The sequence below is a fragment of the Amphiprion ocellaris genome, chromosome 9 (genome assembly GCF_022539595.1).
Source record: "Amphiprion ocellaris isolate individual 3 ecotype Okinawa chromosome 9, ASM2253959v1, whole genome shotgun sequence".
Lineage (NCBI taxonomy): Eukaryota > Metazoa > Chordata > Actinopteri > Pomacentridae > Amphiprion > Amphiprion ocellaris.
The window spans coordinates 11,163,876-11,178,347 of NC_072774.1; the positions used below are offsets into that span (position 1 = coordinate 11,163,876).

General features: G+C 42.0%; 2 protein-coding genes across 4 annotated transcripts in view; one reads left to right on the forward strand and one right to left on the reverse strand.

Moving 5' to 3' along the window:
* Positions 1-637: 637 nt before the first annotated feature.
* On the reverse strand, positions 638-3,714 carry rpp25l (ribonuclease P/MRP 25 subunit-like). 2 transcript variants are annotated; one of them, XM_023281939.3, is made up of 2 exons: positions 3,600-3,714; positions 638-1,462 (listed from the first exon to the last, which is right to left on the reverse strand). In XM_023281939.3, the coding sequence occupies exon 2, from the start codon at positions 1,460-1,462 to the stop codon at positions 821-823; it is 642 nt and encodes a 213-aa protein (XP_023137707.2). In that variant the 5' UTR covers positions 3,600-3,714; the 3' UTR covers positions 638-820. The 2 variants fall into 2 exon arrangements, with proteins under 2 accessions (XP_023137707.2, XP_023137706.2); XM_023281938.3 differs by lacking the exon at positions 3,600-3,714 and adding an exon at positions 3,399-3,526.
* Positions 3,568-14,472, forward strand: part of LOC111576319 (collagen alpha-6(VI) chain-like) — a 65,571-nt gene continuing 54,666 nt past the window's right edge. Inside the window, exons 1-2 of one of the 2 annotated variants that reach the window (XM_023281929.3) lie at positions 3,568-3,845; positions 11,917-12,094. The gene's annotated coding sequence lies outside the window, so the exon portion shown is untranslated. The remainder of the gene's footprint in view (positions 3,846-11,916; positions 12,095-14,472) is intronic. The other variant, XM_023281928.3, reaches the window with a different exon arrangement.

The window sequence follows — 14,472 nt, forward strand, 5'->3', positions numbered from 1 at the left end:
GTGACCAGAAAAGAGACTGCAGAGAAATAATTAGGGCTGCAACTAACAATTATTGTTATAAAGTGTTTTCTTGTTAAGTCAATTAGTTGTTTGGTCTCTAAAATGTCAAAAAATGGTCAAAAATGAGGATCAGTGTTTCCCAAAGTCTAAGATGACAAATGTCTCGTTTCCAGTGACTTAAAGAACTCTTAATCTTCTAAGATGGAATTACTGATTCACGTGCCAAAAAACAACCATGCATTTTGGTTCTTTCATTGATTTATTATATGTCTTTCGGAAATATGACAAAATCTGAATGTCTGTGGGAGTTATATTTCTAGAGATACTGAGCCCTTAAAATGGATTCACGGGTGTTTTTTAAGGATGAAAATACAAAAATTCTCAAAATCTATGTAAAATATTTTACAGAACTTAGTTTTGGGTCCCAAAAAACAAATAGCTAAACTCCACGCAGAATCTATGATGGCAGATGAACACTGCTGTCTAACTGACTCTTCTGTCTCTACAAAAAATACATGAATTTGCCGGATCTTTTCTTCAGAAGGCAGCAGAAACACGTAACAGAGAGCTGCAGGAACGCTTTAGCTCTCTGAAAACTGGACGTTTGTTAAAAAGCATGAAGAACCTGTGAGACTGATATAAATCAAAGCAGCTCCTGCAAACCTCAACAGTCAGATGAGAACAGTTCTGCTGACTTTAATACAGTTCAAGAAAAAAACATTTCCTGTGATGGATTTATAATCAGTTTTAAATGTAGAAATCCTTTATAAATCCTCTCAGTGTGGCGGAGTCTCTCTATGTTGATGCACTTTACAATAAATCAGTTCTGTCCTTTCACCGGCTCTCTGGACCGTCCACTCTGACGTCCGGGTCCCTTCCCTCTGCCTCCGCCTCTCTTCCTCCGGTGCCCCGGTCTCTGTCCGGTGAACCCTCCGCCCTCCTCCCTGCTGGAGCTCTGAGCCCACAGGGCGTCGTAGCGGCCCGGTGCCTGGTATCCCGGCTGGCTGCCGTCCAGCGGCTCTCTGGAGAGCAGGATCCAGATGCTGGGCAGGTTCCTGCTGACGGTGAGGCTGTCGAGGCCGGCGTCGGGCTCCAGCGGCTCCCACGTCTCGTCCACGGTGCCGTACAGCAGCCTGGTGAGCTGGTGGAGCCCCTTCAGGCGCCGCTTCACGATCTCTGCGCAGGTGATGGCCTTGGAGACGCTCTTCCCGCTGGCGGTGAAGACGAGGTGCTTGCAGAGCGGCCGACCTGCCGCCTCCTGCCGCTCCTCCTCACCACCTTCCTCCTCCTCCTCCTCCTCGGCTGCTCTCGGTTTGGCCTCCATGCGGCTCAGAGCGAAGCGCAGCAGGTTGCGGATCTTGCTGCCGTCTTTGACGCGGATCTGCGGCGTGTCTGCGGGGAGGCCGGAGAACGGACAGACGGACGGCCGCTCCACGGTCCGAGCTTTACTGTAGTTCTCCATCTGCAGACAGAAGACGGACAGATGTTACTGATGTGCAGTGAAACTCGTCGTCCTCGTAATAAATCAGATTTGCTGCTTTTACTGCAGTTACAGTGATTGTTTCTGAGACATTAAAAAAAAAAAAAAAACAGGTGTCACCATGATGAACATGACTCGTGATTTAATTAACAACAAACAGAAAATGTAAAATATAAATCTACCTGTAATAATAAAATAAATAAATAAAAAACAAACTATAGCATTTCATGAGACGTATTTAATTACCATCTCCAGAGCACAAAACATGAGTTTTAAGAGTACTTTCTATTCAGAACAACCGTCTACCTGCTGTCGCGTTACTAGTTTCAAAATATTCACAATTCAAGAAAAATCCACTTTTTCCACAAATACATTAAAAAAGTAAATATCCCCATTTAATTTGTCCTAAATAACCGGACATGTATCCAAAATTACTTAAAATTTGTCCAGTATTTTGTACTATTAGAAGAAATCCATTGTGAAGAAGCCTTTAAAAAAAAAAAAAAAAAAAAAACGTTTTCAAAGATGTTGTGACTCAGCACAAATCTGTGCTGGACAAACACATATTTTTATGTGGAACCTGCAGTGATCACAAGGTGGCACCAAATCTTCGGATTACGAATAATCAAACTGTGTGTAGACAGAAATGTTTTTTCAAGTAAAAAAAAGAAAACAACCAGCGGTCAAATGCAGAAATTATTAACTGACTAATTCAGTGACAGAAGCAAAAACCTAAAAAATAAACTGGTGTTTACTAGTTTCTCAGTTTTCTTTGACGGTTAACTCAACATCTTTGAGTTGTTGACTGTTGTTTAGAAAACAAAAACAATCTCAACACTTTATCTTGGGTTTTTAAAGAATAATGATGTGCATTTTTCACTATGTTCTTTAATTTTACACACTAAGCAAATAACTGTTAAGGAATTACCCATGTAAGAAAAGAATATAATTTGTCGGTTGCAGCCATACTGTGCTCATATACTGGAGGTTTTCTGTGTGCTCATCACCTGACATGTAAAAATGGAAGCAACCATCACAGGTGACATCTGTTAAATTAAGTACAATCAGACTATATGGAGTAAACCAGGAGTTTCTGGGGCCACTGAGAAGTTACTCAACTTCTCCAGTTAGTGATGCAGTCTTGGGTTTACTTACAACATCCCAGAAAGGAACCACATAATATATGTGGTTCATTCAAACTTAACCGGACATCGGGTAAACCAAACTCCATATAAAAACTGGAAAGTACTTAAAATTTTCCTTAAATATCCCAAAATTATTAGGCTGGACGAAACTTAATATTTCAAGTTAATGTTCAATGCCATCTAATATAATCGGCATATAAATGATTTAATTCCCGTTGGTGTAACATTTAAATACCACCTTAACCAGCCACGGTGATGGGGCAGGGGTGAACTAACGTTATCACATAAACTAGTGAACCAAATGTCCAATTTTAACTAAAATCAACGATATTTGGTCTACATTGTGTGCGCCGAATTAAAGACGTTGTCATAGTGATTCTGCCAAGTGTCACATCATTTTCTGTCACTACTGTATTTTGCTTCGTGATAAAGAAAACCTAAAAACCGAAGGTATTTTCGTTAAGTTCGGCCGGATATATTTTGAGAATGTTTTTGGAGTTTGGAGGCTCAGGCAAACGCTAGACTTACATCGGTGGGTAAAATAAGCTTTAATCAGTGTTGTCACATAACTCAACCAACAGATGTCAAGAAGTTTGGCTAATATTAAATGAAATAACAAAAAAATGCATTGCTAGCTGTGTTAGCAAATGCGACTAACCTGCACGCTAACCGTTTTTAGTTTAGGTCAAAAACATCTGACTTTTAATAAATAATATGATTTCGATGTTATAGCATCGACTAAAGTACAAAGAAATACACATTTATAGTCTCACCGCTGTGTATATTTCCGGCTACTGAGCACTCCACATGTTTACTTCAGATGCACTTTTTTTTTTTAGCTGCCGCATAACGGTATAAACTGACGTAAACTGTCGTGCTTTTCTGTAGTTCTTTCTGTAGAAATCGTCAAGTCAGTCAACGAACTTCAGATGTACAGCCGAACTAGCTAAACTCTATTCGCCCGAGTGACTTACCGGAAACACGAAGACATGCGAATACTGTATTAGAATTCCAGTTTGTGTTCGGCTGAGTTTTTATTGAGGATTTCTGTCTGAAGACACTGTTAAAATATATTTTAACGGTTACTACAAGTTCCTTTCCGTCGCCATTTTCGTGAGTTTCCCCTCCAGCCCACAGGAGACAGCAGTGAGTGAAGCTGTTCCCGCTCAGAGACAATGGCTGCGCTCGAAAAAAATAAAACTTGGACAAACCAGATAAAGGTGAGATGTTTTACTCGAAATTCTTTCAAACAGCAAATTTAATTTGCTAAAAGAGGAAAGTCTAAGGGTAACTGTTACATGTACAGGTGCAGGAATACACCTTTCATTCACCACTTTCACGTTTTTAGCCGTTGAGCTAAATAACTACCAACATACAAGCTGCATGAAAACATCAGACTGTTGAAAATGGTGACAGGTAGTTCACAGATCTGATAATGAAAATAGACTGGTTGTGGACTGCAATATTTGAACTAGTTGTAAATGGATGTTGGACTTTGTTCTACACTGGTTTTGGACTTGTTTATTTATTTATTACTGCTTTGGGGTTTGATTTTAGACTGTTTTTGGGATGGGTTTGGACCTGGTTCTTCATTAGTTTTGGACTTGGTTATATACTTGTTTTGGGCTTGATTTAGGACTGGTTTTAGAAAGGTTTTGGTATGGATTTGACTTGATTTCTTACTTACATGGGGGTTGATTTTAGACTGTTTTAGGACTTAGTTATGCTGTTGTGATTTTGAGTATAGACTGGTTTTAAAATGGTGTTGAACTGAGTTTTGACTTGGTTGTAGACTTTATTTTGATTGGTGTTGGACTAGTTTTTGACTCAGTTTTAGACACTTGTTAGGCAGGTTTTGGACTTGGCTTTTGGACTGGTTTGAAGCTGTTTGACTCTGGATTCTGAGGGGTCAAACTACTTTTTGCAGGACCCCTGGTTGTTCTGGTTCCGTCTGACCCCGGCTGGATGTTTGGTCTTGTTCTGCTACTGGAGGATGAATGTGAGCCCTCTAAATTCAGCCGTGCATTGTGATTTACAAATATTAACTGGCTAATAAGGTAATCATCATGACTTACGGACAACTTCTGACTTTCTCCTCACCGTGATCTAAGCTCCTGTGTGGATGTAAGTAAATAAACAGCTGTGAACTTGTAGCACTCTTGTCAACATGTTTATCTTGAGCACTGGGTGTGTGTGATATCTCTCAACCAGAGAAATCCACTGTGTGCTTCACTGACTATAAGAAAGTTTGGTAGAAACATAACGAGTGTTTTGTACATGAATCTATTCCTGGGAAATGAACCCTTAAAATTCACTCGTGTGTTTGGTGCAGTTGTGGTGACAACAGCCTGAAAGACTAAACTGTTAGCTGTTAAAGCAAGTTCAGTCAGCTTGGGCTTGATGTCAGGCTGGTTTCAGACTGATTTTGAACTTGATTTTATATTTGTGAGACTCATTGTGGGACTTGTTGTAGACTGATTTTAGACTGGTTTTAAGCTTGTTTTATACTGGTTTTATATTGCTTTTGGACTTGTTTCTTTTACTGGTTGTGGGCTCGTCTTAGACTGGTTTTGGACTTAGTTTTATACTGGTTTTGAACTTGATTTCAAACTAAAGTTGGAATTGGCTCAATTTTTGACTGGTTTTGGATTTAGGTTTGGTCTGTTTGGACTGGTTTTTAACTGTCTTTTTGACTCAGTTTTTGACTTGATTTTAGATTGGTTTGGGGGTTGATTTTAGACTCTTTTGGACTGTTATTAGACTGGTTTTGTTCTGGTGTTAGACTGTTGTTGGACTGTTTTTGATTTGGTTTTGGACTTAGTTTTTGGACATTATTTTTGACAGATTTTGGTATGATTTTGGAGTGGTTTAATTTGTTTAATCTATTTCATGACTGACTTTAGACTCATTTGTGGGAAATCAGCTCTGAACTTCAGTGCACATCTGAACCATGTGGTTTGAGTCTTCCATGTGTTTTTGATTTCATGTTCAGTGGTGAGTCAGGGTAGAATGTTTCTTCTGAATTTCCTTGGAAGTCTTGGCAGTCCTCCTCTTAGTCCCTTTCCCCTCAGTGAGAATTTTGGCTGTTGCTGATACACACTCCTTTCTACAGAAATCACCAAAAACCCCTTACAATGAGTCTCTTGGGGTGAACTAACTCCTTCCAGCATAGAGCCCACCCTCCAACCTGACATACACCTTTTTTCCCTTCTTTCCTTTCCCTTTCTGCCAAATGTGTGAACAAGCAGAGCAGAAACATCTGTTTTCTGATTTTGTAGCTGAATAGCAGTGTTAACAGTTAGTTATTTATACTTCTTCAGAATTTTGCTAGGAGTTTACTTCATTACACAACAAGTTTGAAGAATTGAAAGTTTAGTTCCCCTTTACCTGTCACATTCTTAGCTTACCTTGACTTCCACAGTTCAGTATCCCCTCAGCTACCTACTAAACATGCTCAGGCAATTTCAGACAGTACTGAATCAGTGAATATTTTAATTTCTGATCTGAGCAACAGTGGACTGGTGTACAGAGTGTATTTCTACAGCTGCTGATACAGTTGATGGAATATGTTTTTCTGCTGCACATAGCTAATGCTAGTCATATTTGTCCTTCCAAACCTTCAGTTTAGCAAACTGGAGGATGAGAATCATAAAGTTCCATTTGACAAATCTACTCAGCTTCAGGTGTATAAATGTACAACTGCAGCTTAAAAAAGTCAATTACCAATTAATTGATTTATTAAAAGCTACTACATAAACTACAAAAACATATTGGAGCAGCCTTATTTACTAAATGTTCATAATTGTAACTTAAAAATCCTTTTAAACAATGTGGAAAAACTTTACTTTAAAACTTACTTTTGAGTTATTGCCTTAGAAACTTGTGTTTATGCTGGAAATTTTTTAAACCAGTCTAGTATTTTGGTACCACAAAGGTCCTGCAAGTATATATATCTGCTTGTATCCATATTGCCTACTTTAAATACAGGCTTTTCTACATTTTTCCCACTTTTGAGGCTTCTTCCATCAGTAGAATTTGAGGTGTGGCAAGTATGGCAGAACAAGGGTCCTTTTTTTTTTTGATATTTTGCTAAAATGATGATGTGAACTCATTGGTAGGAACATAAAAACTGGTGTTCATCGGGGTCTATATGTTGTTGTTATATGTGCAAAGTTGCAAGTTTGTGGTTCTATGTGTGTCTCGTCTATACTGTTGCATTTCTCTTTGTGGTCTTTTTGTTTTGTTTTTTGCAATTTTTTGAATCCCTTTGGCTTGTTGCTTTGTGTCCTTTTGTGTACGTTTTTGTTGCTTTGTGTCTGTGATTTTTGTTTGTTTTATGTTTTGTTTTGGCCATTTTATGTGTTTTTGGACATTTTTGAAGTTTGATATTTAGGAAATAGTGTTAACAGCCAGCACACAAAAAGTGAAAATTGGATTTGAACTTTGGTTTGCAGTGAACATAGCAAGCAATTAAGGCAGTCAGGAGACTTGAAGAAGCCCAGGTAAAAAATGAAGAGATGCAGACAGGATAAGGTCAGATTTGCTGCCTGGGGGTGGGTGTCCCCGGTGTCTCTCCCTTTGAGCCCTGGGTCTGCTGGGTCTGTGCGCTCTCCTGGGGCCTTGGGGGTGGCGGCGGCTGGTCTCTTCTGGGGTGCCCTGGCTGGCCCTGGGGTTTGGGGTGGGTCGGCCCTCCGGTCGCTCCCCTGTCCCTTCCTGCTCTGCTTCCCTCCTCCTCCCTCCTCTCCTGCCTGGCCGCTCGTCCTCGTCCCTCTCCCTCCCCTGGGGGGGCTGGGGGCCCTCCGCTGCCTGGGGGACTGGCATGGGGGCCGGGTGGTCTCTCTGGGGGGGTGGCTCTGGCTCATCCGGGCACAGGCCTTGGTACTTGCCTGTGTGCCGCCACTGGAGATTAGTTTCTGCTGGCTGGGGGCTTCTGTCCGGGCCCGGTGCTGTCCTGGGGAGTGGTGGGGTGGGTGGGGTCTCGGTGGTGCTGCGGGGTGGGCGCCCTGCATCCTGGACGTGCCGGCTCCGGGGTGGGCGTGGGGGCTCATGGCCCTCGCTCCCTGGTGGTGCGGCCTGGTCCTCCCTCCGGGGCGGGGTGCTGCATGCGGCTGGCCCGTGGTGGGGCTGTGGCGCCTACCGGGGTGCTGCTCTAGCGCTGCGACTTCTGGGGGTTTTGGTGCTGGCTGGGCCGGTCGGGTTCGGGTGGGCCCACCTCGGCCTCTTGCCTCTGGGCTCTGGGGGCCCTCTGCATCAGTACCAGTGGTCTTACTACCTGTCTCCCCCGCTGCTCTGTCCTCATGGGCCGGATCCACACCAGACTGCCTCTTACTGTGCACTTCACATACTTCACACATCACTGTATATAGTTACTCTTAGGCACATATAGGGACACAACAGTTAGGGCCCTGAGAGCAGGTGGGGGTGGGAACGATGGGCTCTGTGGTGGGGCGGATGGCAGGGCTCTACGGCCTTGTCTCTTCCCCATCACCCTCTTGCTTGCCTCCCCTGCTCTCTGATTTGTTTTTAATGCACCACATACACTCACACCTTGGGGGTAGGTCTGGGACGGCTCGGGGAACTTGGGTCAGGGTAGGCTGCAGAGTAGCCATCCTCTGTGGTCCTCTGGCCTGCCCCCTGGACGCCTCGCCCAGCCTCCCCACTTTTAATGCACCACATGACACTCAGGGTTATACTACCACGGTGCAGGGATAATGTCTCCAGTCTGGGATCGGGAGACATATTAATAGGGACTAACGGGGGAGATTTCACCAATATGGCCTCGCTGGTGGGACCCGGCCCCCTTATGGCTATGGGGTGGCGGGGGTGGACCATCATCCGTGTTGCTGTGGCTGGGGGGTCCCCGGGACCTGGGGGCTGTGGTCGGGGGGGGTTCTCCTGCGTGCCCGACGGGTCCAGGCTGGTGCGATGGCTCTTGGTGGGCTGCGGGGGCTGGATTGGCCGTCCTGGTGGGCGCTGTGGCTGTACTGCGGGCTGGTGGCATGTGGTGGCTCTGTCCTGGTGGGTTGTCAGGGCGCATTGCGGGGTGTGGGGGCCCTGGGTGTACTGCGCTCACCTGGGGCCTGGTGCGGGGGGTATGCGGGGTGCCTCCCTGTCGGCGTCGCCGGGCCCCACCACACTGTCCATTTTTACCCTCTGGACTCGCATCGGGTCCCGGCTCCGATTTCCTCTGACCGGCTCCTGGTGGTGGCCTGCCTTGTGATGGGCTGGTTGCCGCTCCTTCGGTGGGCCGCTCGGCCCCTGTGTCTGGCTTCCTGGCTGCGTGGGGCTGTTGGCCCCCTCGGGGGAGGGGGAGGGGGTGGGGGTGGGCGGGTCGGGTCGGGTAGTGGGGTGGGGGGTACGGTGGGGGCTGGGGTGGGCGGGGTTGGGGTTTGGGTGGCGGGTGGGTCCTCGTGCCCCGGGCCGCCTGGGTCGGTCTTGTCGCGCTGGGGGTGTCGGTAGCTGCTCCCTCTTGTTCTCCGGGTTCGCGTCGTTCACGGTGGCCCCGATGGCTCTCTGGGGGTGCCGCCCTGTGGCTCCTACGGCCCGGGGGGAGGGGTGCCCTGTTGGCTTGGCCCTGCCTTGCCCTGATTGCTGTTCTGGACTTCCGGGTCCTTCACACTTGCATGTTTGATCAGGTCTCGCCAGCCACTGCCGAGTCCCATTTCAGCGAATGATGGGACCCGCCAGAATGTGCTGAGAATCTCTCCAGACTCTCTACCCTAAACTCATTCTCTCTTGCAGTAGTATCCTTTTCTGGCCTATTCTATTCTATTCTATACTACCAAGACATCCACAATTATGGTGCTCAGTACCGTTTGTTTAATTATTTATTTATTGATTTTCTTCTTCTTTTGTGCTGGTTTGGTTTGCTTTTCTTTTTTCAAATTTTTATTTATTTATTTATTTATTTATTTTTTTTGATGGACAGTTAGTAATTGGGAATAACACACCACCTTACAATCTTTAATTGCAATAGCACCACCTGTTAGTTCCTATCCCTGTTCGTCCAGTTTCGTCCTGTCCAGTCTTTGTTTCCCCCACACATCACTGAGGTGTAGCACTGCCCTCCCTGGCTTATAATAGGGAATTCTAATAAAGAATGTCTGCTTAGCTTTCAGGGAGGGCTGGTGATGGTCACACACATGCACTAAATATTAAAATATTTGGCTGCAAGACTAAAATATGCATCGATCTCATACAATGTTGACTCCCCTTTTGTGGAGTTAAACAATGAGAACAAATGCAGACAAAAAAAAAAAAAAAGATTTGCTGTTTCAGTCCAGTTCAAAGTTAAAACCCTCTGAGGCACCAATATGACCAGAAACAGCTGCACTGAAATCCAATTGGATTTCAGTGGAATTTATCTTGGAATTTATTTCCTCAAAAAGCAGTTCCTGATGACTGTTGTAACACAGTGTTGTATTTTTGTGTGGAGAGAAAATCTAACAACTTCAGTGAGTAACTAAAACTATGTACAAAAGTTGTAGCAGTTCCTCATAGCTTAACAGTGGTCAATTTGATTTGGCTTTTCCCACAAGAATTGTGAAAGTAATTGTATAAGTATTTACCTTCTTTAAAGTGAATCACTTAATTCAACTCAGGTGCAACCAGTTAGTGCTAGAAGTTACATAGTGAAATGTAGATCATCTGAGTGCGTGAACATGTGTCTCAGTGATTATAAAGACACTTGTGTATCTGAAAGGTCAATAATCCTGGCTATACCTACACCATGAAGACAAAAGAACACTCCCAGCAACCCTGTGAAAATCTTATTGTTGAGCATGAGTCAGGTAGTGGATACAAGAAAAAGTTCCTGAATATCTCTTGGAGTCCAGTTAAATCCATTATTAAGAAATGGAAAGAATTTGATAATCTAAAACGACACTTTGATATCCCACAGAATCAGTGCTGGAGATACCTACAACTGAGACATCTGCTGATGCAGATGTTTAGTTCTACTTCCATGCCTCCCAATAAGGTGGATATCTGGCATCAAATGATAACTATTTCTAAAAAGAGCCAGGCAGCCTCCATACTATTGCTTATTCATGTTAATGAGAAAATGTCACCTCTCAGATGGACATGGGAAACAGACCTCACTGTCAGTCTCACTGAGGAGGCTTGGGGTGCAATTCTGAGCAACTCCAACATGATGTTGAGAGCACTCAAAACAAGACTTCTCCAATTCCAGGTAGCATAGAGTGGTGCTGAGGGATAATGCAGGTTGTTGGAGGTGCAGAAATGGAAAGAATATGGCGTGTGTGTAAATCTGCCTAGAGCAAGTCGTCCTCAGAAACTTAGTGACCAAGAAAAAAGACTGGTGAGGGAGGCCACCAAGACACCTATGACTCTTGACAGAGTTACGAGAAAAAGACTGGCGAGGGAGGCCACCAAGACACCTATGACTCCTGACAGTGATGAGAAAAAGACTGGTGAGGGAGGCCACCAAGACACCTATGACTTCACTCATCCTCAAGCACAGGAAACAGCTTTGTATGGTCTATTTGCCCTGTCTGCCGCTGTATTACTTTTGCAGTGCTCTGTTCTTTTGACATATGCTGTCACTTGCACATTTTTTGTAAAGATTACTATTTGCGTCTTTTTCTCCACTATTTAGTTATTTTTTAATCCTATTTTATTTTCTTAACTTATTTGTCTTGTCTGTTTAAAAGGGAGAAAGTCATCTGCAATTTCATTGTACGCTATGTATAATGACAATAAAGCTATCTTATCTTATCTTATCTTAAAACAATGAACTATCTTTATAATTTCTGATGTGGAAATTACACTATCATGATTTTTGTTTCAATTATTGGCAAGTATCTGTCAAAAAACAATATTTTTTCTCATTGAAATCCAGTGAAAGCGTAAATTTACAGTCAAACATAAGAGGACGAATTATCATTTATGGAAAAAAAGATTTTTGTTGCAGATATTTAAAAGTGGTTTTTTTTCAGCTTTTATGTAAATAAATTTTTTCCTGTTTTTTTTTACTTGATATTACCTGTAATTTAACATCCACAATTTAAAATTTGTAAAATAACAGTAAATTATTAATAACTATCAAAAGCCTTTTTTTATACAGTATGATTTTAAAATATCTGCATCATCAGTTGTAGCTTCAGCTGACCCTTTTTCACACTACTTATGCTGCATATCAACAATTTTTTGCACATATTTGCTGTGAATTTTATTGATTGCTTTTGTTTTGTGACTTTATGGCTGGTTATATCACATTCACACTGGTGAAACAGTGAAGAATGACTGTAGACTTTATCTACCTCCCTGCAGAATTTGATAAAGGGAGGAGGAGGAGGAGTCTGATGGCTGAATCCAAGCCTTCCTCCTCCTCCTCCTCCTCGTCTTCCTCTTCTTGGACCGCCTTCGTTTCATAAGAGAGCAGAATTCATCCTGCAGCTCTGAATGTGGGACTCTTGCATTGGGACGCTCATGCAGCAGCAGCAGATCTGTAAGTGACTAAATTTCTTATATTTTTGACTTATTTTGTGCTTAAAAATTCCTTGCATAGTCAGAGAAGACTCATTTTGGATAATTTTACCCCGTCAAATGACTTCTTACGTCCACAGTTTACTTTTTATCCTGCATATTATTTCATGTTTGAGGGGTTGCACAATTCTAAATTAAAACTAATGTTTCCTTGTTTGCTCATTTGTTTTTGTTGTGATTTATTCCTTTGTTTTGTGCTAGGGAAACAAAGAAATGGTTGTTATTATGTATTTCTAAATAAACACCAATTCAATCATACTTTTTTGTTCATTAAAAACATTCTTCACACGACAAAGATTTTGTTGTAAGAAATAACGGTTTCCAAAGTGTTTTGAGAGGCAAATATTTCACGTTATAAACTTTTAGCCAGCGCAACATTAATGAGAAGCAACAGATAAATATTGACTTATAAGAATATAATTAGACATAACATTATGACCGCCTGCCTAATATTGTGTTGGTCCCCCTTATGTGGTCAAAAATGCTCTGAACCATTGGTCATGGACCTCTCAGGGTGTCCTATGGGATCTGGCACCAGGACTTTGGCAGTGGATCCATTGGGTTGTGCAGTGGGGCTTCTGGGAATCAAAGTTATTCGACTGTATCCTGTTGATGCTTGATAAGTTTGGGGTCTAGGAAGTTCGGAGGCAAATCAACATCTTGGGCGATTGTCATGTTCCCCAATGACAATCGCCCTGATTGATGTTTTTACGATGTGGTGGGGTGCATCTTCCTACTGGGGTAGGCCATTGCCACTGGGGATTATCATTTGCATTAAGGAGTGTGCTTGTACTGAGACAATGTTTATTTTGGTGTTTAAGTTTCATCAACATGGATGTCAGAATCCAGGGTTTTCCAGCAGAGCACCACACAGTACCAATATGATCAGTGTTACTCACTTCACCTGTCAGTGGTCATAATGTTGTGGCTGATCAATGTACATATACATATATACATACAAGTGGAAGGAAGTTTCACTTGTGGGATGATTTGCTTCTTTTCATTTCAGTTATTTTCATAGTTCTAACATATTCTCAATAATTTGGAGGTTTGGGTTGTTGGTTGGAAAAAGCGCTGGGAACCTGTCACTTTGGGTAATCAGTTGATAAATAGAGAAAATAATCATCAAATTATTCCAGAAAGAAAATAATTATTAGCTACAGTTGAATGACAAATAGTTTAAAATGAGTAATAAAATATTGCTGTCGAGGAATAGTCATCTAAAGATGTCACATATAATAATAATAATAAAACAGTCACAGGAGACATTTTCCTACATTGTATACTTTCACATTTTACACATACTTTCATTACATTTTACAGATTTTTGCTTACATAGTTTTCCCTTAAAAAACATTTTAAATGCAGGACTTGTATTTTTACTTGTATGCTATTAATGTTTTAATAAAGGATCTGAACAATTCATTAACCACTGAATTTTTATATAAGTACACTGATTTCCCAGCCGGAGGAAGCATTGCTTTGTGATTATGTTATCCATTAAGAATTTCACCACCGTCCATCTGCAGTGTTGTACCAAGAGATCAGGATTGAGGCCACTGAAATCGCCAGAAGAATTAGGATCCTTGATTGATCATTAAACTGCTAAAAGTCAGTGGTTGGAGAATCAACTGGTTGTTGTGTCCTCTTTGTATGCATATTAAAAAAGTAACTGAATTTCAGATTTTTGGATGAAATATATCATTTAAATGCGCCAACTGACAGATTATTTTAGCTTTTCATGGGCCAAATAACTAACAGATGGATCAATAAAATGCTATGTAGATCAGCCTTTATTTAACCTAATGACCTAATAATTAGCTGTAGCTATACACAATATACACTACTGTTCAAAAGTTTGGGGTCACCGAGGCAATTTCATGTTATCCATGAAAACTCACACTTTTATTCTCGTGCTAACGTAATTGCACAAGGGTTTTCTAGTCATCATTTAGCCTTTCAACACCATTAGCTAACACAATGTAGCATTAGAACACAGGAGTGATGGTTGCTGGAAATGTTCCTCTGTACCCCTATGGAGATATTCCATTAAAAATCAGCCCTTTCCAGCTAGAATAGTCATTTACCACATTAACAATGTCTAGACTGGATTTCTGATTCGTTTAATGTTATCTTCACTAAAACAAACTGATTTTCTTTCAAAAATAAGGACATTTCTAAGTGACCCCAAACTTCTGAATGGTAGTGTATATAGAAAATATAGTTTAAAGAATAAATAATGGAGTTATGAATCCAGGTAAGTTAGAGTTCTGGAATATCAATCTAAAATTTCACTGATACCATTTTAAATATCCACAGTTAATGATTAAACATGAATAA